This window comes from Mirounga leonina, unplaced genomic scaffold (genome assembly GCF_011800145.1).
Source record: "Mirounga leonina isolate KUSES-001 unplaced genomic scaffold, KU_Mleo_1.0 Mir_170, whole genome shotgun sequence".
Classification (NCBI taxonomy): domain Eukaryota; kingdom Metazoa; phylum Chordata; class Mammalia; order Carnivora; family Phocidae; genus Mirounga; species Mirounga leonina.
The window spans coordinates 32,963,071-32,989,756 of NW_023270433.1; the positions used below are offsets into that span (position 1 = coordinate 32,963,071).

Below are 26,686 nucleotides of genomic sequence, written 5' to 3' on the forward strand. Positions count from 1 at the left end.
AAGGGCAGGACTCTGGTCAGTGGCGGGGCCAGGCTGGGGCAAGGGCAGCTAGGGCGCAGCCTCTCCTCTGTAGGCCTCTGAGCAAATCACTGCCTCTCTTTGGGGGCTCTGTCTCCTCATCTGGAAAATGGAAAGTAATGATCCTGTGGTGCAGGCCTCACAGGACAGGGTTGTGATAAGACTGAAGGGAGGGAATGTGCTAGGGTGTGAGAGGAGAACAATGATGATAGTAATATGATACTGAGTCCTTGGAGACCCTGTGAGGTAGGTGGAGCTCTCCTCACACTCTTCAGATGAGGAAACAGGCCCAGGGAGGCCAGGCCACAGGCCCAAGGCCACATATTGGGTGAGTATTGGAGCCAGGATTGTTCTAGAATCAGAGCACACTAGAAGACAGAGTAGCACTAGTAGCAATGGACTTAGGTCAGTTGTCCAGGGTGTGAGGTTAGGGAACCTTGGGAGAAATGGGGTGAGGGGACAATGGCCTCACTGACCTTGTCCTTGACCCTGGCAGGAGAGGATCTCCAAGTTGGCCACCTTGGAGATGACCCCCCAGGAAGCCCAGAGGAGGCAATGGCAGGTGAGGATGCCTGTGGGGAAGGGGCCCCAGGGTCAGCGGAGAGGGGAGCTCTTCCCTCCTAAACAAAGGCCTCCACACCAAGAGGGGAGGGGCTTTCCCCCTGCAGCTCTGCCCCCCATTGCCACAGTGCCAGAAATCCCCCATTAGAAGTGACCAGGACCTGGGGCCACATACCCTGGGATTGCCAGAAGCAGGCCCTGGGAGGTGATTAGCAGGAGTCTGGTGTTCTTGAAGGGCGACAGGAGAAGAACTGAGGGAGATGCACATGGGAACCCTGGGGTAGAGGCCGAGGGTGAGGAGTTTTCAGGGGACGGTCCCTGAGGGCACCTGAGAGCCAGAGCTCATCCCCACTCCCACCCCGAAGGCACAGGGTGTGTTCTTCGCCTTCCTTGGCATGTTCCTCACTGCCCTGGGGATGCTGGACCCTGCAATGCAAGATTATCTGGAGGTGAGAGAAACCTGGGGCAGGGGAGTAGGGTTTGGGAGAAGAGAGCCCCCTACTGAGTCCTGAGGTCACAGCAGCTGGCAGGCATCTCCGGAGTTGGGGTGTCATGCTCCTCTTAGGGATGACTGAATGGAGGCACCACATAAGCTGCATGTCCTGGTTCCCCGAGCTGCCAGACTGCAAAGCTGCAGGAGTGGGACTCAGCCTCTCCTTCAGGAGATGCCCAAGGAGGGGAGAGAGATGTCAGGTTCCTCCAAGCCAGGCAACACAGAAGTGGCTGGGCAGTCACTACCTGCCTGAGACCTTAGTCTCCCTGTCTGTCATCAGAGTGGGTTGTGCTAGCCTGTCCCTGAGCTTCAGCTCTCAAGTCCCCCGTTGTCTGGAGCCCAGAGCCTGGCCTGGGTCCCAGTCCTACTTTCTGTGCATGCCCTGCCCCCTGGAGGGCCTCGGTGGTAGTACAACATGAGAAGGGGTGGGGAAGGGAGGCTAGTTATGGGCTGGGGGCCTCTTTCTGATGGACCCTGGCTGTCTGCCTCCCAGGGGAATCCCAGATCAACCTCCAGAAAAGGAATGGGGTGAACATCTGTGGCAGTCACTGCAGGAGGAGCATTGCGGGGGGTAGGGGAATCAGAGCCCCCCCACCCCGCCCCCAGGCAGGACATACCTGGGAGTTTGATAACAGAGAAGTGGGAAACCCATCAATTTGGTGGGTGGGATAAGTCCAACTTCCCGAGGAGGAGTTATTCACACCCATCTCTGAGAATAGGTAGGACCTGGAGGGAACTGGAGGGTTTCCATGTGTACAAAGACCCAGGACTGGCCTCCTGGCTCTCTCCTCCCCCCACAATGCCCTGCTCAGGCACTGTCTGCATCTGTCCTTCCCTCTGGCCCCAGGAATACAAAGTAATGAGGGAGATCCAGCTGCTCCACATGGCGGCAAATCATCACGACCTTGAGCCCGAGGAGCAGGCTGAGGCCGGATTCCAGGATACGGAGTGGCTCAGGGAGGATGAGAGGTGAGCCCAGGGAGTAGTTGAGTAAGAGCGGATACAGACTCTCCCTGGTGGCTGGTCCAGAGAGTCTTTGGCCAGGACTCTCCCGGCTGACCACAGCCTCACTGCATGGTGACCGCTGGGACAACTGGACTCCGGCTGCTGGGCAGGCACTGGGAGGGACACCGGAGGTGTGGCTCCTGGTGGGCTCCTGGGTGCCACTCCGTCCTGTAGCTATGCTTGGTCCTGCCATGGGAGCGCCAGTCCTGTTTGGCCAGCAGAACATTCAAGGCCAAAAAGAACTGGCCATCAAGAAGCTCAGGGCTGAGTGTGTGTCCAGGCTTGGCAGTAGCTGAACCCTCGGCCTGAAGGTAAAACTGCAGACTAAGCATAGTCCTGGGGAGTGAAATTCCAGCTCCACCACTGACCAGTCCTGCGTCTGGGACTTGTAGTTGCATCAGCACTAAGTAGAGGAATAAATGTCAAGCGATCAAACCTTGCACATGGGAAGGGCAAGACCAGAGGAAGATAATTTGCAAATGGACGAAGTCCCAAGACTTTCCAGCCTCAGTCTCCCTCTAGGGGCTCTGTGTGTCCTCTTGACCTATGTTAGAATCCTCCTGGGAGCCTTGCCCATGACCCCCATGCTCCTTTTCCTACTTGCTTCTTGTGCAGGGCAAAGATTTGTGAGGTCCCTTTCAAGGGAACAGCTGGGCCTTGTTCCACAAACATTTACGCTACTATGCACGAGGATCTCCAGCTTTCCTGCACCTCCTCATATAATTCTTTTTAAGACAGACATTTCCTAGAGGCCCTAGCCTGAGAGATCACGGATGGCTTCTGCTTTGCCAGGCTTAGGGTCCATATACTTAGCCATGGGCAGACCCCTACACTCTCCCTTGCTGGCCAAGATGACTTCTGGGGCAGAGTCTACTAGTAGGTCTAGAAGCAAATAGGGCTGGTGAGTGTAGGTCCCGAGGAAAATCAGCCATGATTTGCAAGGCAACTAGCTGAGGGGAGACCATCCTTGGCTCCTTTCTCCCAGCTGAGAGCATCCTGAGAGGTAAACAGACATTAATCAGATCACCACAAAGTATCAACATTGCAAATAAAAATAACTGATATTTATTGAGTGTAGGACGTAGCAGGCACTAGCTTCTGGGCTTCCTGGGGGGTCATCTCCAAGGTGGCCAACTTGGAGATCCTCTCCTGCCAGGGTCAAGGACAAGGTCAGTGAGGCCATTGTCCCCTCACCCCATTTCTCCCAAGGTTCCCTAACCTCACACCCTGGACAACTGACCTAAGTCCGCTGTGTATTAGCTCATTTTATCCTCAAAATAATTTGGGGTGTTGTAGGCATTACCCTTTTTATTTGTAAGGAAAAAACAGCACAGAAAGACAGAGTCATTTATCTGGTATCCCGTAGCTACAAGTGGTAGTGCGGGGACCCCAACACTCTAGTCCCAGTTGTCTCAGTTTCTGAAAGCAGAATGACAAAGTTTGGAGGTTGCAAAGGTTAAATTAAAAGAGATAAGTCTGGCAAACACATCTAGCCACAGGACTAGGTTTACAGTAGATGCTCAATAATGATTACTGAATTTCAGTGGCTCTGAGATTTGTGAGGTGGATGGGGAATTTCCTCACCCTGTTGGTAGGTCCTCCTGGCACCGCACAGGCTTCACGAGTGACTCTGGTCACTTTGCATGAGTCCCGGGCCATCAGGGACCTTATGCGTGGGTGTGAAGACTCAGGGTAAGTACTGGGCTCTCTGCACAAAGAGAAATGTCCAGGCTTCCCAGCCTGGCATCTGGGCCTCCATGGGTGGTCTAAACAGCCCCCAATACCCTGCCCTGCAAATACCAGAGGCCTCTCCTCCTCAAACATGCCTGAGGCTCTCCTGCTCCCACACCTTTGCTCTTGGCCCCAACTAGAATGCCTGCCCACTCCCATCTCTGCCTCCACAGATAGGCAGCCTTCCCAGGGGATACCCTCCTTGTCAGATCTGTAGATCTTCTTTGTGACCAAGGCCCAGATCAGTTCTGATCTGCTCCTCATCCCAGCGGCAATGGCAGGGACAGCCCAACGTGTGCATGCTCACCCTACCAGATTAGCGGCTGGGGACATGGATGTCCTTCTCTCCCACCACCAGAAGGCCTGGAAAGGGGGAAGCAACAAGGATCCCGTTGGATTAAAGCCATACTTTCTTCCAGACAAAAACTATGTCTAACAGTTAAGCTCTCCTGGTGTACATTTTACCACCTTCTTCAGTGACGCGAAGTTCTATCCTGTGGTCAAACTAAGTGCTTGTCCACACGGAACTCCCCAATGCTACCTCCTAACCATGGATAGTGGAAATTGTTATTGAGAAAAGATTGTTCAACAGAAATTCTTTTTAGTTCTTGATCTTTTTACCAAGGGAGTGGATTATTAGACCTGAGACTTCATGGTTCAGCTCAGGTGCCATCCCATGAGCGCCCGGTGCTGTGTGCAGTAGACGGGGACTGCGTCCCCTCTCACACTGCAGGGGACAGCAGCTGGGTAGCCTGGGCCTTGTCACAGGGGCAGTCGTCCTGGAATGGCCTTGTAGCTGTGTTGGGAGGTTACCGTCAGCTGTCTGAGCATGTCAACAGGATCTGGGTAAAGTCCTGGGAGCCATGACCTGATCTTGATTTTCTGAGCATGACTAGTCTGGGATTGTTGACCAGGGTGTGTAACAGGAACCACCTTGTCCTGGACCTCGTTGAGATTCGGGAACCTAGAAGTGAACCAGAGCAGACAGACTTGGGGGATGGGGCAGCTTGTCTCTATCCTCAGAAGCTCTAGGAGAAGCAGACTGGTAGGTGTGAGGTGCAGGAGAAGGAGCTGGACCGGGACTTCTGGGGACATGAGGGCGGCGGGAGGGATCTGAGTTTGTCCCAGAGCCAGATGTCTGCAGTTGGGAACAGTGATGAACATAGTCCAGACTGGCGCTCACAAGATATGGCTAATTGGTGGGCTTCCCAGCAGAAGGCAGAACAGAGTAATAAGGGTGGGAGGGGTGGAGTAGACAGTACAGATCCTTGAAGGGGCAGGAGATGGTAGCCAGAAGAGCCTGTGGTAAGCAAAACCAAGCCCCATCTTGGAGGGCATCTGGCCTGGAGCCTGGGATATGGGTGGGGTCTCAAACAAAGGGACAGGAGGACTCAGCAGAACTAGAGCTCATTTCTGGGAACATGGGGGGCAGCCACATGTTCCATTTAGAAGGACAAGGACACCACGCCTCAGGGGTCCCCTGGCCAGGTTGGCTGTGGACTAAGCCTCCTGCTCTCCTTGGTAGAAGGTTCCCCAGGGCACGGAGTATGGAGGAAGGGGGGCAGGGAAGGGGGAAGCTGGGACATCTCAAGGCTCCCAGAGAAGCCTTAGGGTCCTTGTTGCCTATTGTCCAAGCCCAGCATAGGTTCAGACAGGAGGCTTACCTGCTGACTGATTTAGGTACCAGTATTTGATGGCCCGCTGCAGCCTCCTCTCCCTTTGCCCTGTGATCAGGATGTTACAAAAGCTGACGAGCACAGGGTTGGTATGATAATGATCCACATAGAGCATTCCAATCCAGGCACTGAACCCTGAAACGCAGAAGGCAAGTCAGGCCAGGCAGCATGCCCTCTGTCCCAGGCCGCTCGAGCCTGTGCTTTGAATGACGTAACTGTTGTGCCACTTTGTTCCTAAACGGTGCCCCTGTTATCACTGAGAATCTAGAAAATTAGGTATGAAGAGCAAGAAGGTTCTCAAGATGGCATTCTAATCCATCCCTTTTGCGGAGACCTTGAAGCGGAAAGTGGGAGGAGCGCTGTGCTCATACAGAGAGGCTGCCAGGCGTACAAGGAATGGGTGAGTGAATGAATGGACACAGGTCAGAAAGAAAACCCAAACGATTTTTGCTTTACAGGAACGGCTTGATTTGGGAGTCTTTCTTAACTGAACAGACCATTTTCTTAACTAAGTTTCCAGCTAATGACACCAATAATTCTGAGATGTGTTCTTTCTCAACATTTTCAGAGCTGTGCATTCATAAATTAATTACCTTCTAACTGTTCAGATGGAATTCTAGTACTTCTTACTGCTCTCCACAATACCTCGAAGGTCTGTCAAACATGCAGCCATTTACTAGCCTGAATTGTCTTCTGACCATTAGGCTGAATGTTTTTTTTCTGCTCAGCGTTATAGCCTCCATGAGAAGCTGAGCTCTGAGCAGAAGGAGGAGTGTGAAGTCCAGGCCTCTGGTATCCGACCGGCAAGCAGCTTCCAGAAAGCTGCCAGACCAGCCCCGCCACCCCCCACCCCTGACTCAATGTGCAGCCACCAGGGACCAGCCACTCACCCATGTCCGCCCCCTCATAGCCATTCTGCATGATGGTCCTGTCGATGCGTGCGATCAGCCACGTGCCCAGGATGCAGCTGATGAGCAGCCTGGAGAGACAGGCGCCCAGGCCCAGCAGCACGTTGTAGAAGAACAGAAAGTAGTTGAAGTTGTGGAACACTTTCCTGCAAACAGAAGCAGGCAGAGGGGCAGCACCCTTTCAGGAGGAGGAGGTGGCTAGGCAGGCTGGCTCCGGGCCCCATCCTGCAGCTCCCATCTCCTAGCCCTGTGACCTTGATGGTCCCCGCCACACAGCAGTGGTATGGGACTGGCTCAGATACAGTGCAGAAGGTGCTGAACCCAGCACAGCGGGATTGTCAGCGGTGGCTGTGATGTTTCATGGGATCCCTGGGTTTTGAGGTTTCCTGTACGACAAGAAATCTCATGTGGCTACAGCTGGCTTTGTGGTTACAGCAGAGGCTGTGGCTTTCCCACTGTCTGTTGTCACAATGACCTGCCCGCCGCTGGAACTGCTCCAAGTCCTCCAAAGGAAACTTCCCAGATGACCACTGGATTGTGTGGTTTCCTGTTGCCTATGGGTGGGATGAGGCCCAAACTCGGCATCCGGGACTTCTGGGCCATCCCTGAGACGGGCCTTTCTGGGGCCGTCACTCTGTGCCCCCTCCCTGCCCCTCACCATCCAAGGCGACTACATGGCCACCATATTGGATTCTCACTGTTCTCTCAAGACGTCTTGCCCTTTCTCGGCTGCCGGCCTCCATCTGTGCCCTGAGGGCTGCCGACCACACCCTCTCCTCAGCGAGACCTGCAGGACAGCCAACCGAGCTCAGCTCAAACGTCCCACCTGCAGCTGAATGAACCATTCCTGCCTCTTTCTCCATTACCCGCCTTGCTCTTGTGAGGCTGTCACCCCCTCTGGAGTTGACTGTCGCCATGTGTCTGCCGGCCCCTGTGGACCGTGAGCTGCCGCAAGCAGGTCAGGTAGGGGTAGCTCTGTATCCTTAATGCCCGCGTTGTTTCCTCCCTGAGTGAAGGGCTTTGAATGAGTGAACTACAAAGGAAAACCTCGGACCAGGCACTATTGTTCTAAGTTCATATTTTAACACACTTTATGCTCCGAATACCTCTCTGAGGTGAGCAATTATTTGTAAAATGAGGAAACTGCAGTTCATGGGTGTTCAGGAATGTCACATATGGTCCCACAGCCCATAAGGGGTGGAGGCAGGATCTGGACCCAGGCAGTTCGGCTCCAGAGCCCACTCCCGGACCACGGCCCCTCGCCCTCTCATGGATGGTACGGTCCTCCCAGGAACCTGCCAAGGGGGAAGAGGAAGGAACGAGGGGCTGCTGAAGCCAAAGCCTCTAATCCCCATTCTCTTCGTTACCCTTACCTGTTGTTGAGAGCCAAAGGTTTCTGCCTGTCAGCCGCACTCATCTTTGGCTGTAGGAAGAAGGTGGCGGCGATCCACACCTGCAGGATCATGAGACCCAGGACGATGGATAGGGTGAGGCTGAAACACAGGGAGAGACGGTCCTGAGGGGGCCTTGTCCAAGCCCTTCTCCAGTGCCCAGGGACAGAGAGGACAGAGACGGGACAGCCTGCTGGGACAACAGTAGCTTTGGCTCTGTGCTTTATGCCTCCAGAGTATTCTCACACCCACTGTCTGATGAGAAAATGGAGGCTCACGAAGGGCAGATGACTTTCTCAAAGCCACACAGTCAGGTTTTTTGACTCCAGACCAGGACTCCAGGATTTAATTATATGTGGCAGCTGAGCTGCGTGTTTAACAGCATGGAAATCAAAGAAAAGCATGGAGCAAGAGTTCATGAAGGCCCTGAGAGTGGACGGGCAGGCTCTGCCCAGCCTCCCACGTGGCTCTAGGGGAGGATGGAACCAAGGAGCTCAGAGCAGGGAGTTCTCAGAGAGGGCCACATGCTGGGTCTGCATCCCCCAAGCGGCCGTGTGGGCGGCAGTTAAATGGGGCCTTGGCTTCAGATTGCTAGCTCCCAACCCTGTCCCTTCCCCTCCTTGGACAAATTGGTGAGCCCTCAGTGCCTCTGTTTCCTTGTCTGAAAAACGGGCCTCAATACGAGACCCAACCTTCCAAGGGTTCTCAAGAGAAAAGATGCATAGTGAATTCTCAGTAATGTCGGCCTTCACTTTTATCTTCCATATGGGTAAACTGAGACTCAGAGAAGCAATTTACCCAAGGTCACACATCTTCTCTAGAACCTAAGCTCAGATTTCCTTTCTCCTTCTACTATACTGCCCTGACTCCCACGTCACCTCCCCGCACTTCAATCTTCCCAGCTATAAAATGGACACATGTGTATCCCCCACAGACACAACTGTGAGCACCCCACTGAACAGCAAGAATGGAAACATTTTGTCAACTGTAAGGTTCCCACTGTGATGAGTTGCTCTTTTGGCCCATCCCTGGGTCAGAACTGAGAGTGTGGGTCCAGGAATTAGTGAGATCCCAACAGGGAAGGGGCATTTTGAACAGCAGCTTTGAGAGTCTGCCAGCTCCTAGGCCCCGGGCAGTGACAGGGAGCCCACCCAGCACTTACGTCCCGATGCCCAGTCCTTGGAGCATCTCCAGGCCCTGGTTGTGGATGACAGGCAGCACCAGGCTGTACATGATCAGCATGCCACACAGGCTCTGCACCACGTGGATGATGAGGTAGCCTGTGGGCCAAGGGAACCCAGGGTCACTCGAGGCCCTTCATGACCCGGTCATACATGTCCCTCCCTGAGGTCCCCCCTCTATCCTCCTCCCACCAAAGGTCCTGGCATTTTTGCTTGTGCTGTTTCTTCTGCCTGGCATGACCATCCTCCTGCTGCCTTCTGCTCGCCCTGCCAGATGCGACTCAAACGTCAGCCCCACTAGAAAGCATTCGTGTCCTGCCCTGGGTGTGGAGAGTCACTTCCTCCTCTCTGTCACCACTGCCTTTAGCATTTTTAGCCCATGGGCTTAGGACAGGAGGTAACGATAGCTATGTGAGTGTAGGATTCTCCCTCCCTCCCGAAGGAGAGAGAACAAGGGCTGCTTTGCCTTGCCTCTCTTCTCTCTACGCACAGCCAGGACTCTGCGGGCGCCCGAGGAATGGGTGTTGAATTGAATAGGTCACGTGAGGACACTTACCCCACAGAATATAGGCTATTTGCCAGCCAGAGTACCTTGCAATGGCCACCTGGGATTTAAAAAGAAAAAGGGGTCTCAGAAGGGAGAAAACACCGATCACCTCTAACACATGGGTCCAGCATCCCCGCCTCATCTGAGGTTCACCCACCAACACACCAAGGTGGGTGTCATGATTGTCATCATTTCACAGATGACGAAACCAAGGGCCAGGTGGGTCACCCAGCAACAGAGCATACTAGAAGTGAGGCCTATGGACTCCCCATCCAGGGCTCTTCCTCCCCCAGGCTGCTACCCCGTCCCAGCGGCAGGAGAGCAGGATTTAGCCAATCACTTAGTCTCAGAACAGAGAGAGGCCTCAGAGGACTTACCACACTCTCCGCCGAGGAAGGATTATGGAACTTCAAAGGGAGGAAGTGTTTATTTCCTGCCCACAACCTCTTCATGTGCTTTCTAGAGAAAAAGTGGGAAATCAGGAATGTTCATAACCACGGCTCCTTATGTACTTAGAGCTCAACAGATATAGACAGAAAAGCCTGTGGAGGGAGATGGTGGCTGGCTCGGCTTCCCTATATTGACCACAGCTCGTGGGACGGTTCTCATTAGCCTTAAAAATATTTTCAAAATACTTTTGAGATATAATTGACACATAACATTATATTAGTTTCAGGCATACAACATAATGATTTGATATATATGTATATTGCAAAACGGTCACCACTATGAGTCTGGTTAACATCCATCATCTTGCACAGTTACAAGCTTTTTTTCTTGCAATGAGAGCTTTTAAGATCTATACTCCCCAATTTTTAAATATGCAGTCCAGTACTATTGCGAGAGTCACCATGCTGTATTTACATCCCCATGACATTTATTTTATAACTGGAAGCTCATGCCTTTTGACTCCCTTCACCCACACCCACCTCCGACAACCTCAAATCTGTTCTTTGTATCTGTTAGCTTGTTTTTTTGTTTTGTTTTGTTTTAGATTCCATATATAAGTGAGATCATATAGTATTTGTCTTTCTCTGTCGGACTTACTTCACTAAGCATAACATCTTTTAAGGTCCATCCATGTTCTGCAAATGGCAAGATTTCATTTGTTTTTATGGCTGAATAGTATTTCACTGTGTGTGTGTGTGTGTGTGTATCACATCTTCTTTGCCCCTTCATCCATCAATGGACTCGTAGGTTATTTTCATATCTTGAATATTGTAAATAACATGGCAATAAACATGGGGGTGCAAACATTTTTTCGAAATAGTGTTTTTGTTTTCTTCTCATAAATACCCAGAAATGAAGTTGCTAGATCATAGGATAGTTCTATTTTTACTTTTTTGAGGAAGTTCCATACTGTTTTCCACAGTGGCTGCACAATTTACATCCCCAGCAACAGTGCATGAAGGTTTCTTTTTCTCCACATCCTCGCCCACACTGGTTACTTCTTGTGGTTTGGGTACTAGTCATTCAAACAGATGTGAGGTGATGCCTCATTGTGGTCTTAACATGGTTATACATTTCCCTGATGATTTAAAAATCTTAATATAGTTTGAAAAAGTAGTATGTAGTTACCTAGTCTTGATGGTGGCTGAATGTGATAGTTGAGACTCTGCTTGTGGCTTTTATTTTCTTCAATTTGCTCTATTTTCTTATTTGTTCTGTGACGAATATGTATTACTTATGTCATATTTCAAAACAGATAATAATGGAAAACCATTTTTAATGATAGATCCACCTTATTGCAACATAAATGAAACTGAAAAAGGGGCCACGGCCCCTCATGCTCCCAGCACCTGCACAAACCTCTGCATGCCTTCCCCACGTGCTGGTCTCGGCCTGGCCCTTTGCATAAAAGATTAGGTCGGCGATGGTTATGTTCATGGTCCACATTCACATGTGTCTTGCTTTTCCCCCCACATCCTATCTCCAGCATTTTTCAGGATGTTTTGCAATTTTATGACCACTAAATGGGGAAGACTTAGTATGAAATAAAGAATGTCAATATCCTATTGATAGCTTGTATATTTATTATATGATGAAATGATGGTTTGAGGTTATGTTGGGCTAAATAAAATATATTATTAAATTATTCTCACCTCCTTTTTTAACTTTTTACTCGTGTCTATTAGGAAATTCAAAATTGCGCCTGTGATTTTCACTGTTTCAGCTCGGCAGCACTGGAATAGAGCATATGCTACCAGGAATGCAAACACACCAACAACATATGTGTGCACGAGGCATAGACAATTTCTGGGAGGATACGGAAAATGGATAATGTTTAGCTCTGGGGCAACAAATTGGGGTCTGAATGGGAGGAAGACTTTACACTAAATATTTTTATAACTTTTTTTTTAAAAGAGGCTGCACATAGATAGGAATAATTCTTTTTTTTTTTTAAAGATTTTATTTATTTATTTGAGACAGAGAGAATGAGAGACAGAGAGCATGAGAGGGAGGAGGGTCAGAGGGAGAAGCAGACTCCCTGCCGAGCAGGGAGCCCGATGTGGGACTCGATCCCGGGACTCCAGGATCATGACCTGAGCCAAAGGCAGTCGCTTAACCAACTGAGCCACCCAGGCGCCCTAGATAGGAATAATTCTAAAAAAAATAAAAATACCAGCACAGTGCTAGTGCCGTCCAGTTGTAGGGGTTTCTTATCCACTTTTTCCTTTGCTCCATGGTCTTGTAAAGCAGACAGGGCAGGGATCGCCGGTCCTCAGCGACAGGTATGGGAGGGAAGGGCCAGCCTGGACAAGGATAAGGCCTCCCTGCCACAGGCACCTTCTCTTCCCTGTGCCCTCCCCCCATGTCAATGCAGCCAGCTCTAAAAGGTGATTGTTACTGGTTGTGGTCCAGTGTCTCACTGATCATCTCCCAGGCACTTGCAGTCCATTGAAGGAAGGAGCAGGTATATCCCCACATCAAGGGGGGAAGCGGAGAGCAGTGGTGTCCAGTCCACCCAGAGGGTCCAGGGACAGGAAAGCAGAGAGAAGGAGCAAGCTAGGGCTGTGATGGAGAGCTGGAGCCTCTTTGCACCAGGAGAGTCCTTATTTGGATGCCATCTGCAAGAGACCCACCCTTCGGGCAGCCAGATGGGGAGGGTATAAAGGCAAGATGCTTCGGAGGGGTAGGAGATGGCCCTGGGCCTCCTGTGACTGCATGTGAGTTAGAGACACAGAGAGAGACTGAGAGACAGACAGACAGACAGAGGAGGGAGGGCAGATACCTAAAATTCAACTGCTATCTGCAGTGAAATGCTCACTACATACTGAAGTCCATCCCCTCCTCCTGCTCTGCTCTTCTAGAGACTGATGCACCCAGTGCCCTTGACCCGATCTCCTTTGATAACTCCTAGAGCCGGATGCACCTGCTGGGAACCCAGTGTGGTTAGTCCTGGAGAGCAGGGCAGGTCTGACCCCTAACAGAGATGCCGAGTGTACAAGAAGCAATAAGGCCTCTCAGGGCAGAAGACATGGCCAACTGCTAATGGCGTGGGTGAGTTATTTTGTTAAGTCTCAGCCTTCTCAGCTGTAAAAACAGAGATGAAAGTGCCTCTCAGGGTTGTGGTGAAAATCAAAAGATTCTTTTTTAAAAAATATTGATTTATTTGAGAAAGAGAGAGCCTGCGTGCCAGGGGAGGGGCAGAGGGAGAGGGAGAAGGAAAGAAGCAGACTCCCCGCTGAGCGGGGCTCAGTCCCAGGACCCTGGGATCATGACCTGGGCAAAAACCAAGAGGTGGCTCCTTAATCAACTGAGGTCCCCAGGCTCCCCTAAAAATCAAAAGATTCTAAGCACAATGTCAAGCTTATAGTAGAAGCTCAAATCAATTAGTTTTGGGGTTCGGGGTTTTCTGTTTTACAGCCAATAGATGTGGCTCTTCCCGGATGGCACATACATTCACGGTTCCAATTTGGGCACTGCTGTCCCCACTCAGGAATTTTTAGAAAATTCTGGCTGAAGACAAAGCAATGATGCCCAGAGCCCTCTCACCTGTAACAGGCCAGTATGTGGAACAGATAGCTCACACACGTGAGGGAGGCGGACAAGATGGTCACCAGCCAGACTCCTGAAATAGAAGAAGTCACAGGAGAGGCCTGAGAAGATGAGCCAGGAACAGTGTTTTCAAACTGCGGATGCTCACATCAGAAAGGGCTGGGCAAATACATTTTACTTCCTTTAACATATTTCTTGTGTAAATAAAGTTTTGCTTCTATTTCTGTCTCATTTCAGACACACACATCCTTGCTAGACTTTACTTCTTGCACAAGCCTCTCCTTGGACATTAAGATTTTCCATTTACAGTGAGTAACAGGTAGAGAAAATGAGGGCGTATACACATGTAGTTACCTTCTGTCCTCGTAAAACGATTAATTTGCCACCCCCAGTAAAGAACAACCATGCGTAAGGATAACTGGAATCAAGAGGTCTTGACTATTCTTTCATCCCTCTTTTGGCAAGTTTTTAATATGTTGTATCTAATCTGCTTTCACGTGATCCTGTGTGCTTCTGAGAAAGGGAGGGAGAAACAGGGAAGGGAGATGATGTGTACGTATAAAAGCTTCTGGACAAGCTGTTTATCAGTTGGTCCACAAAAACCATTTTAAAAAAATCCAACACCTCTTCACAATTAAAAACACTCCATAGTGTAGAAACAGAGGACAACTTCCTCAACCTGATAAAAAGCATCTGCAAAAAACCCATAGCTAACATCATGCTTAACAGCAAAAGACTGATTGCTTTCCCCCTAAGTTCAGGAATAAGGAAATCAATGTCCACTCTTGCCAATTCTATCCAACATTGTACTGGAGGGTCTAGCCAGGGAAATTAGGCAAGAAAATGCAGCCAGGCTGCAAAGGAAGAAATAAAACTACCTCTGTTCATCAGTGACATGTTCTTATATTTAAAAATTTCTAAGGAACAGCAACAACAAAAAAGAAACAAACAAACAAAAAAGAGATTCAAACTCATTAATAAATGAGTTCAGCAAGCTTGCAGGATACAAGACAAATATATAAAAATTAACTGTATTTCTGGACACTGGCAATGAACAATCTGAAAATGAAGAAAACAACTGTGTTTGCATTAGTATAAAAAAGAATAAAATACTTAAGAATAAACAGAAGAAGTACGCAACTCGTACACTGAAAACTACAGAAGATTGTTGAAAGAAATTAAAGATTTAGATTAATGGAAAGACGTGCTGTGTTCATGTATAGGATGTTCTTTGTTAACATGGCAAAACTCCCTAAATTGATCTAAAAATTCAACCCAATCCCTATCAAAATTCCAATGCCATTTTTGCATAAATTGACAAGCTAATCCTAAAATTCATATGAAAATGAAGGGACCTAGAACAGACAATATAATCTTGAAAAGGAAGAAGAAAATTGCAGGCCTCACATTTCTTGATTTCCAACTTACTACAAAGCTACGGTAATGAGGGCGCCTGGGTGGCTCCGTTGGTTAAGCGACAAAGCTACGGTAATGAAGATAGTGTGGTACTACCATAAGGATAGATAAATAGATCAATGTAATAAATTGAGAATCCAGAAGTAAATCCTCATCATCAGTGTATTTTCAGCAAGGATGAAAAAGACAATTCAATGGGGAAAGAATATGCTTTTCAACAAATAGCACTGGGGTAACTGATATTCACATGCAAAACAATGAAGTTAGAACCTTACCTCACAGCATATACAAAAATTAACTCAGAAAGGGATCATAGATTTAAATGTAAAAGCTAAAATTATAGACGTGTCAGAAGGAAATATGAGAATAAACCTTTGTGACCTCAAGTTAGGCAATGTTTTCTTAGATACACACATGTGATAAAAGAAAAATTAATATGCTGGACTCCAACAAAGTTAAAAACATCTGTGTTTCAAAGGACACCATCAAAAAAGTGAAAAAGCAACAAATAGAATGGGAGAAAATATTTGCAAATTATCTCTCTTGAGGGATTTATGTGTAATATAAAGAATTCTTACAGCTCAATAATAATTTAAAAATAGGCGAAGAATCTCCATGGACATTATTCACAGAAGATGTATAAATGGCCAATAAGGACATGAAAAGATTCTCAACATCATTAGATATCAGGGAAATGAAAATCAAAACCACAATAATCTGCCATTTCACACTTACTAGATAGCTATTATTAAAAAACAAAAAACATACCAACATGTGTTGGTGAAGATATGGAGAAACTGGACCCCTGATACACTGCTGGTGGGAATACACAGTGATGCAGTTGCTTTTGAAAACAGTCTGGCAATTCCTTGAAAGGTTAAATATAGTTACCATATGATCCAGAATTCCACTCCTAGGTATACACCCAAGATATATGAAAATATATGAAAAACTTGGAGATGAATGTTCATAGCAGTATTACTCATAATAACCAGAAAGTTGAAACAACCCAGATTTCCATCAACTGATGAGTGGATAAATACAATGTGGTATATTCATACAACAGAATAAATTCCAGCAATAAAAAATAATGAAGTTCAGTCACATGCTATGACATAGATGAACTTTGTAAACATTTGCTATGTGAGAGAAGCCAATCAAAAAAAGACCACGTATTGTGTGATTCCATTTATATAAGAAGTCCAGAAGAGCCAAATCCATAGTGCCAGAAAACAGTGGTAATCTAGGGCTGGGAATGTTGCGGGGAAATGGGGAGTGACTGCAAATGATTATGATTTCTTTTAAAGTGATGAAAATGTTCCAAATTTGATTGTGGTGATGGTGATTGTTGAGAATATACTAAAACCACTGAATTGTTCTTTAAGTGGATGAATTTTAAGGTATGTGAATTGTATCTTTGAAAAGTTGTCTTAGGGGCGCCTGTGTGGCTCAGTCATTAAACGTCTGCCTTCGGCTCAGGTCATGGTCCCAAGGTCCTGGGATTGAGCCCCATATTGGGCTCCCTGCTTAGCGGGAAGCCTGCTTCTCCCTCTCCCACTCCCCCTGCTTGTGCTCCCTCTCTCGCTATGTCTCTGTCAAATAAATAAAATCTTAAAAAAAACACAAAAGTTGTCTTAACAAGAAGGAAAAAGAAAAGCGATCTCCAATCCTTCCAAGTTTTCTATGTGTCTCTGTCCCAGCTTCACCAGGATTAGGCAATTACTGTATCCCAAACCTCAACCATCACAAAGGCTGCAGGTAAACCACATAAATCTCACCCCTGGGGGCACAGGGAGCCTGAAGGAAAGGATGGGAGGAGTCTGGCCACAAGCAGAGTGAGCACAGATTTAGACCAGCCAGTAGCAAGAGCATGACTGACTGCACACTTTTAATTTAATGCCTTTATCTTCCCAAAGATGAAGCATGTACAGCTTAAAAGTCTCTCTTGGCCAGAGGGCAGCCGTGTTAAAGCTGAAAAAGATCAAGATGGAGTGAAAATTTTATGTTTTGATTCCCAAAATATCTAAATATGCGAGAAATACATGGAAGAGGGGGTAAAACATAAGTGAATACAGTGATATATTTACTCCGGTTCACCCAGAGCAAGTAACTGAGGTTGGCATTAAAAACTTGCCTAGAAGAGGGGGGAAATGTAAACTTTCAAAACTATGGCTTAAAATTAGTATGATTGAACTTAAAGATTAGACTATGCTTGCTGAGAGTTGTACTCAGGGACTTGTCGGGCTGAGCATAAATCTACATCAGAGATGAATACGAATGTTCAAGGGCAACAATAAAGTATGTTGGTATGGAGCCGGTGCCCCAGTGCTCACATAAAAGTAACTTTCCATGTCACATGTATGAAAGAGAATTTCCCTCAAATAATTCACAGGAGATCTATTTCCTTCTGGTTGCAGTACTCTACCAGATTATGAGTCTTATGTAAAAATATCATTTGCAACACCTGTTTCATGACTTATGGACCATTTGGTAATTTATGGCCATTAAATGTTGGTGCTACAAAGGCTGTTGGAAACCACTTCACACCCCGTTCCAAGACCTCATTTAAAGATGAGGAAGCTGAGAACAAGAGAGAGGAAGGGCCTGACTTGTCTGACGACACGGAGTTTACCTGACATCTAGTCCACAGCTTTTCGCAGCAGGAAAGAGGGAAGAACTCTCCCCACTCCATGGGCAACAGACACAGAATGAGAATGTCGTTTTCAAAGAAAGGTGGTATCTTAAGGTAAAGTGACTGCTATGGACAGATTCATATGTCGAAACCCTAACCCCCAGTATGATGGTATTTAGAGATGTGGCTTTTGGGATTAGTGCCATTATAAGAGACAGGAGACAGACATCCTGCTTCCTCTCCCTACTCTCTAGCACTGAGGATACAAAGAGATGGCCGTCTGGAAATCAGGAAGCAGGCTCTCACCAGACACCAGATCTGCCGGCACCTTGAACTCCCCAGTCTCCAGAACTAGGAAATAAGTAAGTGTTCGTTGTTTCTACTACCCAGTCTACGGCAATTTGTTATAGCAGCCCGAACTAAGCAGAAATTAAATTTGAACAGCATAAAAAATTTTTCCATATAACCCTAAAGAAAAGCCATGACTTGCTGTTTTATTTTTTCCCAAGTGAAAAAGAGATGATGATTTTAGTTGTTTCCACTGGCATCAAAACAAAATAGGCTATTTAAAATGAGAGAATTCTCAGGGCATGTTCAATTCAGCCCCAAACTGGTTTTAACAAAATGGCCCAGATCCCGACCCCACTGGCCTTCTAGTCACCCAGGGAGGCATATATCAGTTGTAACCCACTTTTCTCCCAAACCAGGTACCTCATGCAGACAATAGCAATGCTACAGCAATAATTATCCCAGGTGTGTACCTGTCACCAGTTAATTATAAGTCCTTCTCCCAGTTTCCCACACTTTCCCAACAAAGGTGGCGGAATGGTTGTACCTTTGGTGACGCTCATCAGCTCTTTCACCTGCAGGATGACTGGGGTCAGGGTTCCCGTCTGGTTCACGGAGGTGATATAGCTCTCCAGCTCCCCTTCAAACACATCCAGCTCATCTCTCACATACACGAACATGCAGAACTCAATGACAATGAACTGATACAAAGAGCAAACATATCAACATCACACGTGAGTCCAGCCTAGTAGGTGAATAACATATAGATCACTCTTTGGTTTTGAGATCAAAACTCTTTGAAGTTCAAAACAAATCTGAAATAGACTCTGGACAGTGGCTATCCCAAGATGAGTGGGATTGTGACTTCTCTGAAGACTTTTTTGGAGTCACCTCAAACTCTTTTCTTCACCCAATAGCATACGAGACTAGGTCCTATGAGGGCTCGAGGAACTCTTCAAACATTAATTACATCCAAGTGAAATGACTGCCTAACTATGACTAAGGAGTGACCTTGGGGACAATTCCAGCCGTACCTCCCACCGCTGTCCATCTGGCGTCTTGGTGGTAACCACGTTAGAGGAGGTGCTGTTTCCTATATGCGTGTCACATGTGCTCACTCCCATCATCCTGTCATCTTGGCTCCGTGCCGCCTACCATCACACCAAAGCTTCTAGAGTTCCTACCACCATTTTACTTCATCAACCAAACTTTGTTTGTCTTTGAATGTGCAGCTCCAAATGTTACCATCTTCAGGCAGTGTCTCAATCTGGGATAATTCACTAAACTTTCAGAGCACTTTCCCCTTTTTCCTCTCTTTACATGGCAGGTGCTTCATACCACATTGTATCCCCTTCTCTTAGGCCATGGGTCCCTCCCAAGCCAAGACTCTGCTGAATCAGCTGTCTTCTCTCTTCCACGTCTTAGCATGGTGCTTGGCATTCAGATAACCACCCAAGGCTTAAGGAACACAATAACTCCAAGTCAGTTATTCACGTTGCAGAGAACTCCAGTTGTCTGTTAAAATCCATTCTCCCCTTCTTTGGGCGCAAAGCTGGACTACCTTTCCCAGCCTCCCTTGAGTTAGATGTGGCCACATGACATGGTTCTTGCCCATGGAAGAGGAGTGGAAGGAATGTGTGCTATTCCACACAAGCCTTTGAAAACCTTCTACATGCATTTCTCCATGCACCTCCCCCTTCTGCTGACTGGATGCAGAGGGTGAGGGTTCTTAGGGATAATGAGGCACATGATGAAAGATCTGGGTTATGGAGTAACACATGGAGGACTGCTGCCCCCAAAACCTGAACACCCACTTGACGTTGTTACATGGCAAAAATATATATGTTAAGTGTTAAGTCACTGAAATTTAGGGGTTTATGTGGTACTTCAGCATTACCTAACTAATACATTCGTTTAAAACTCAATCACAGGATTAATTTACATAGGTATCATCCAGAAGACAATTTGGTCTTGCCATTTCTATCTCTCCATGTTGACCCCACCTTTGACTCAGACATTTTACCCCAAGAAATTCTGACCACATGAAATGTTTTGATCCCATGCTTAATAAAATATTAAAGTCAGAATTATGCCAACATTAAAAAATTTTTTTTGTTGAGAAAACAAACTTAAATAATGCACCCATGCTGAAACATGATTATCACCCAAACTCCATAGTTCACACTAGGGTACACTCTAGGTGTTGCACATTCTGTGGATTTGGACAAACATCTAATGACATGTATCTACCATAATAGTATCATACAAAGTATTTTCACTGCCCCAAAAATCTTCTGTGTTCTGCCTATTCATCCCTCCCTCTTCCCAACCCCTGGAAACCACTGATCTTTTACTGTCTCCATAATTTTGCCTTTCAAAATATCACACAGTTGGAATCATACATTGTGTAACCTTTTCAAATTGGCATCTTTCACTTACTAATATGCATCTAAGTTTCTTCCATGTCTTTTCATTGCCTGATAGTTCATTTCATTTTAGTGCTGAATTGTATCCCATTGTCTGGATGTACCAAAAATTATTTATCCATTCACCTACTGAAGGGCTCTTGGTCACTTCCATATTTTAGCAATTATGTATAAAGCTGCTATAAACATCCATGTGCAGGTTTTTGTGTGGACATAAGTTTTTAGTGCATGTGGGTAAATACCAAGGAAGGTGACTGCTGGATCACATGGTAAGAGTACATTTAGTTTTGTCAGAACCCACCCAAGTATCTTACAAAGTGGCCGTACCATTTTCATTTCCACCAGCAATGAATGAGAGTTCCTGTTGCTCCACATCCTTATCTGCATTTGATGTTGTCAGTGTCCTGAATTTTGGCCATTCTAATAGGTGTGTAGTAGTATCTCATTTTTGTTTTAACTTGCATTTTCCTGATGACATATGCTGTAGCGCATGTTTTTGGGGTTTTTTGTTTTTTATTTTATTTTATTTTATTATGTTATGTTAGTCACCGTACATTACATCATTAGTTTTTGATGTAGTGTTCCATGATTCATTGTTTGTGCATAACACCCAGTGCTCCATGCAATATGTGCCCTCTTTAATACCCATCACCAGGCTAACCCAACCCCCCACCCCTCCCCTCTAAAACACTCAGTTTGTTTCTCAGAGTCCATAGTCTCTCATGGTTCATCTCCCCCTCCGATTTCCCCCCGATTTCATTTTTCCCTTCCTACTATCTTCTTCTTCTTTTTTTTTAACATATAATGTATTATTTGTTTCAGAGGTACAGGTCTGTGATTTATCAGTCTTACATAATTCACAGCGCTCACCATAGCACATACCCTTCCCAATGTCTATCACCCAGCCACCCCATCCCTCCCATCCCCCACCACTCCAGCAACCCTCAGTTTGTTTCCTGAGATTAAGAGTTTCTTATGGTCTGTCTCCCTTTGTGGTTTCATCTTGTTTCATTTTTTGGTAGAGCATGTTTTCAAAAGCTTATTTGCCATCTATCTTCTCTGTGAGGTGACTATTAAGGTCTTTGGTCCATTTTTCAATCTGGTTATTTATTTTCTTCTTATTGAATTTTAAGCGCTCATTGTATATTTTGAATAACAGACTTTATCAGATTGTCTTTTGCAAATATCTTCTCCCAATGTGGCTTGTCTTTTTGCTCTCTTGACACGGTCTTTTGCAGAAGAAAATGTTTTTATTTTAATGAAGCCCAGCTTATCAACCTTTCATGGATTGTCTTTGGTGTCATATCTAAAAAATCATCACCACTTCAATGTAGAGAACAAACTGATGGTTACCGGAGGGGAGGTGGGTGGAGGGATGGGTGAAATAGGCGAAGGGGAGTAAGGAGTGCACTTGTTGTGATGAGCACTGGGTGATGTATAGAATAGTTGAATCACTATATTGTACACCTGAAATAATATGTTAACTATACTGGAATTAATAAAAATAAATACATACATACATAAATACATAAATTATTCACACTTACCAGCCCCTTAAATAAATGCTTGATAATGCCAAAAATAGTAACAATAATAAATTTAATTTAATTTAAAAAATTAAGTCATCACCAAACCCCCAAGGTCACCTAAATTTTCTCCTATTTTACCTTCTAGGAGTTTTATAGTTTTGCATTTGATGTTTAGGTCTGTGATCCATTTTAAGTTAATATTTATGAAGGTCTGTGTCTAGATTCATTTTTTTTTTTTGCATGTGGATGTCCAGTTGTTCCAGCATCATTTATTAAAAAGAAAATCTTTACTCCATTGTATTACCTTTGCCCTTTTGTCAAAGATAAGCTGACTATATTTATGTTGGTCTATTTCTTAGCTCTCTACTCTGTCCATTGATTCATTTGTCTATTCTTTTGCCAACACCACACTGTCATGATTAGTGCAGCTTTGCAGTAAGTCTTGAAATTGAGTAGTGTCAGTCCTTCAACTTTCTTCTTCTCCTTCAAAATTGTGTTGTCTACTATGAGTCTTTTGCCTCTCCCTGAAAACTTTAGAACCAGTTTGTCAATATCCACAAAGTAACTCCCTGGGATTTTGATTGAGATTTCTTTGAATTCCAATATAGATCAATCCCAATATATGTAAATCAAGTTGGGAAGTACTGATATCTTGACAATATTGAGTCTTTCCATCCACGAATATAGGATATTTCTCCATGTATTTAGTTGATTTGATTCCTTTCAACACAGGTTTGTAATTTTCCTCATATAGATCTTATACATATTTCATTAGATTTACACTTAAGTATTCCTTTTGGGGGGATGCTAATGTAAATGATATTGTATTTTTAATTTCAAAGTCCCCTTGTTCAATGTTAATATATAAAAGAGCAATTGACTTTTGTATGTTAACCTTGTACCCTGCAACCCTGCTATAACTGCTTATTAGTTCCAGAAGTCGGGTTTTTTTTAAGACTTTAAGTAATCTCTGCACCCAGCATGGGGCTCGAACTTACAACCCTGAGATCAAGAGTCACACACTCTACTGACTGAGCCAACCAGGCGCCCCTTCAGGAGTTTTTTCGTTGATTCTTTTGGATTTTCTACATACACAATCATGTCATCTGTGAACAAAGACATTTTTACTTCTTCCTTCCCAATCAGTATACTTTTTATTTCCTTTTCTTGTCTTATTACTTAGCTAGAATCTCCTAAGTAAATGTTGAGTGGTGAGGGGGAACAGTTTTGCCTTCTTCCTGGTCTTAGTGGGAAAGCTTCTAATTTCTCACCATAAAGTATGATGTTAGTTGTAGATTTTTTTGTTGATATTCTTTATCAGATTGAAGAAGTTCTCCTCTATGCCTAGGTTGCTGAAAAATTTTCTCATGAACTCGTGTTGGATTTTGTTAAATGTTTTTCCTACATCTATTGATATGATCATGTGATTTTTCTTCTTTCAGTTACTGATGTGATTGATTACATTAATTTTTAATATTGTACCAGGCTTGCATATCTGAGATAAATCCCACTTGGTTGTGGTGTATAATTCCTTTCATATATTGCTAGATTTTATTTGTGCCATTCTATTGTGGTTCTCCTATCCACCTGTCTGTCTCCAATTTTAGGGGCAACGGTTTGCACCATGACTTCTCTTTTTTTATGCATCTAAGAAGGAACTGTTGATTTTTCAGTTTGTTCAGATATTTACTTGTTGTTAGGATGGAGTAGCTTCTTGCAAGCTGTTTACATAGAATTGATTTAACTGAAAGTCTCCATAAATACTTCAATTATATTTATTAGTAATATTCGCCATGTGGGTGAAAGTGTCCTTGGAGTAAAAATGATAGGGGTCAAAAAACTGTACTTCTTTGATTTACAGAGATTCAGTTTTGACCTAGCTTTTAAAGAATAACCTGTCTTAACCCCACCCCATTTATGAAACAGAAAAGGATTTGTTCCAATCTACTTACAAGGTACAGGCATATGAAAGCCAACACGGTGGTTCCAATCATTCTGCTTGGGAACTGAAAGCAGGGGTCCCACTCATAGATTCTGGTTTGGAACCAGGACTTTTTAGTCTCCCTGTGAATGAATAAATAACAAGAAAAGAGAGGCTGTGATTGGTAAACAAATGTCTGATTCTTCTGAAAATAACCTCATTGTCTCTGCTTATTCTTAGAATGTAGTGAAGAGAAAGAATACTGGTAGATTCCAGTTTTCATTTTCCCCTCATTCTTAAGAACAGAGACTCAGTTTTACTCAATACAGCAATTCAGCAAACTAAAGGGCTATCGTTCCTGACTTTCTTACAGCTAAGAGTGAAAGAGTAAGCACAGGCCAATCAGATGTGACCACAGTGTGGGATGGCACTTTGGGGGAAGGTGCTGAGGTAGAATTGACACAGCTGGGAGGGACCCCACTGCCCTTCTTTTCTCCTGCCCGCTGTCTAAAATGCCGACACGGTGGCTGGTCCAACCTGGAGCCCACCCAGCATCTATCTTGGATGTGGACAATCACCAAGAATGGCAGCAGAAAGACAGATGATCAGCAAACTTCCATGGTGGGCAGTCCAGGGTCAGTATAAACTGCCTGCCTCCAGAATTCTTCTACATGAGAAAGAAAGAAATCTCCCTCTTGTGTGTCCCACTGTTATTTTGCCTTTTCAGCTACACGTAGGCAAATGTAGTTCTAACCAAAGTATGAGCTTTGCCACTGAATGACCTTGGACTAGCCACGTCCTTTCTCTGGGGCATATCCCCTTGGTACATGGTGGCAGTAGCAGGAATAGGTCACTGAAGACCAGTGCTTTTGCTTGGCCATGAGCTATGTCTTCTTGTATTGGTAACAGCACAGCAGTCTTTCTCTGGGAACCTGCTCCCTCCCATCAGTCCTAGCGGTTAAGTGAGGCTGAACCACTTCCTAGTTCCAACGACGAATATGTGACAGGCTTAATAATCCATTTACTCTAATCGCCTAGCCAGAGTAATTAGTTTTGGGAAGACACGTGGTCCAATGTGATCCAATGAATCACAATGGGAGTTTGGTTTGAATTATTAGAAAAGAAAATTTCTTTTTCCTGTGAGCTTAAACCAGGAGGGTATAAGCTTAGAGATTCCGGGGGCCACCATGGGAAGGAAGCCCACCTCATTACAAGGCTAACACACATCAAAGCAGAGCTAAGAGAAAATGAGGGAACTCGCCCTGGTTCTGATATCAGTGAAGCCCCTGGATCCATCTGCTTCTGAGTTGACCACCTCTAGGCTTTCTTGTTAAGAAAGGCCACACATTTCCTTGTTCTCTTTAATCTAGTTTGATTTGCGTTTCTGTCATTAGCCAACAAGAGTCCTGACTACTCTGCGCCTTTCCAGTCGTCTCAGGGCTCGTCCACATGGGCGCAAACACAGAGGGGCAAATGAGGCACCCCGGGGCTTACTGCAAGGGGGGCTTCCTCAGGAGACGTTTGACATGCTGTGCCTGGTGAACTTCCAGGAAAGGCTTTTCTTCCTGTGAGGAAAGAGACAGGTGTATGCTGGGGCTCGCAAATCCTTGTGACAGGCTCTGTCACAGAGGCCAGGAATTTGGGGGAAGCCACTCTTCTGGATGGAGCAGAGGTTAAGAGAGAGCTTCAACAACCGAGCTCTCTGGTTGCAGTTCCCGCTCTGCTCCAGACCAGCGACTTGATCTTAGGCGATACAACCCACCTCCCCGGGGCCATGTTTCCTCACGCAGAATGGGAGCAGTAAACGTAGTGCCTCCCTCCCAGGGCAGCTGCGCAGACCAGCCCCGCAGGCACACGCACGGGGCTCCCACTCGGGACTCACCATCTGCAGCTCCCAGCCCAGGTGGACCCTCAGAGACTTGACAAACATATGCAGGAAGCGGCCCAGCAGGAAGGCCAGGCACAGCAGGGAGGGCCAGTAGAACAGGACCGTCTCGTACCTCCCCAGAAACTGCAACCGAAGCAGAGCATGGGGTGCGGGCTGTCGCTGGGCCAGGGCCGGGCCACCGGTGAAGCTGTGGATGCAGATCTGCCTGCCCCAGCCCACGCCCAGAGCTGGGCGGCCAGGGGTCCATCTCAGCTCCCCCAGTCCCATACCATGGGACCAGCCGTGGCCCACAGTCCAGCAGCCCTGGGTGTGAGTCCTAACACCCCCATTTTATTTTATACAAAGGGCTTTCATGGCTTCATCTGATCAGGGATTAAATATTGCTACTTTTGGAAAATACACACAACAGAGAGGGAGAGAGAAAGAGGGGTAAGGAGAGGAAACAGGGAGGGGAGCATGTCTGCTCACCACTTAGACATCAGACATCACCACTGCCAATATTCCAGTGTCTTTCCTCTGTATCTATCCTTACATCTATATCTATTATAAATTGATATTATACCAAATACATAGGCCTGTACACATCACAGTCAGCTCCCCACATGCTTACAAATTATTTGCATATGTCACTTTTAATGCTGCATAATAGTGCATTGTTTAGATGAACCAATTTTATTTAAAGTTTCTCCTAATATTTGACATTTTAGACTTTTCCAATGTCTCATTTTTATACATAATGTTTCCATGAACACATTTGAGAACATGAGATGAAATCTTTATAATTACCTTAGTCTGAATTTCAGTCCCTTGGTTTTTAACTTGTAAGTCCCATTAGCCCCTGAGCCTCACTTTCTTGTCAGTGAGCTGGGGACAGCACTAACACACAGCCTTCAAAGTGCCGTGAAGCACCCTGAACTATGCAACAGTTGATCTGGGGGGCTGAGCCTCGAACAACACCTAGCACATAGCAGTTCTTAACGTTAGTGATTCTGAGCATAGAGTAAGACCCTGCCCTCTCCCTTAATTAACCACGAATATTTCAAATTTCAGAAGAACCTCAGGAAGACCGGAAGCTC

At 46.0% G+C, this 26,686-nt stretch overlaps 2 protein-coding genes across 3 annotated transcripts in view; both read right to left on the reverse strand.

The window, feature by feature from the left end:
- The window catches only part of CCDC180 (coiled-coil domain containing 180), a 75,949-nt gene extending 71,483 nt beyond the window's left edge, over positions 1-4,466 (reverse strand). Inside the window, exon 1 of the mRNA XM_035016259.1 lies at positions 755-4,466. The gene's annotated coding sequence lies outside the window, so the exon portion shown is untranslated. The remainder of the gene's footprint in view (positions 1-754) is intronic.
- The window catches only part of LOC118017927 (stimulated by retinoic acid gene 6 protein-like), a 59,828-nt gene continuing 37,598 nt past the window's right edge, over positions 4,457-26,686 (reverse strand). Inside the window, exons 7-18 of one of the 2 annotated variants that reach the window (XM_035016262.1) lie at positions 25,605-25,733; positions 25,217-25,287; positions 23,754-23,865; positions 18,394-18,547; positions 13,508-13,583; positions 9,889-9,970; positions 9,521-9,569; positions 8,946-9,063; positions 7,766-7,885; positions 6,375-6,538; positions 5,473-5,619; positions 4,457-4,772 (exon numbers count right to left, since the gene is read on the reverse strand). In XM_035016262.1, the coding sequence (XP_034872153.1) occupies positions 4,624-4,772; positions 5,473-5,619; positions 6,375-6,538; positions 7,766-7,885; positions 8,946-9,063; positions 9,521-9,569; positions 9,889-9,970; positions 13,508-13,583; positions 18,394-18,547; positions 23,754-23,865; positions 25,217-25,287; positions 25,605-25,733 (1,371 nt within the window). In that variant the 3' untranslated portion in view covers positions 4,457-4,623. Of the gene's footprint in view, positions 4,773-4,798; positions 5,620-6,374; positions 6,539-7,765; positions 7,886-8,945; positions 9,064-9,520; positions 9,570-9,888; positions 9,971-13,507; positions 13,584-18,393; positions 18,548-23,753; positions 23,866-25,216; positions 25,288-25,604; positions 25,734-26,686 lie in introns of those variants that run through there. The other variant, XM_035016263.1, reaches the window with a different exon arrangement.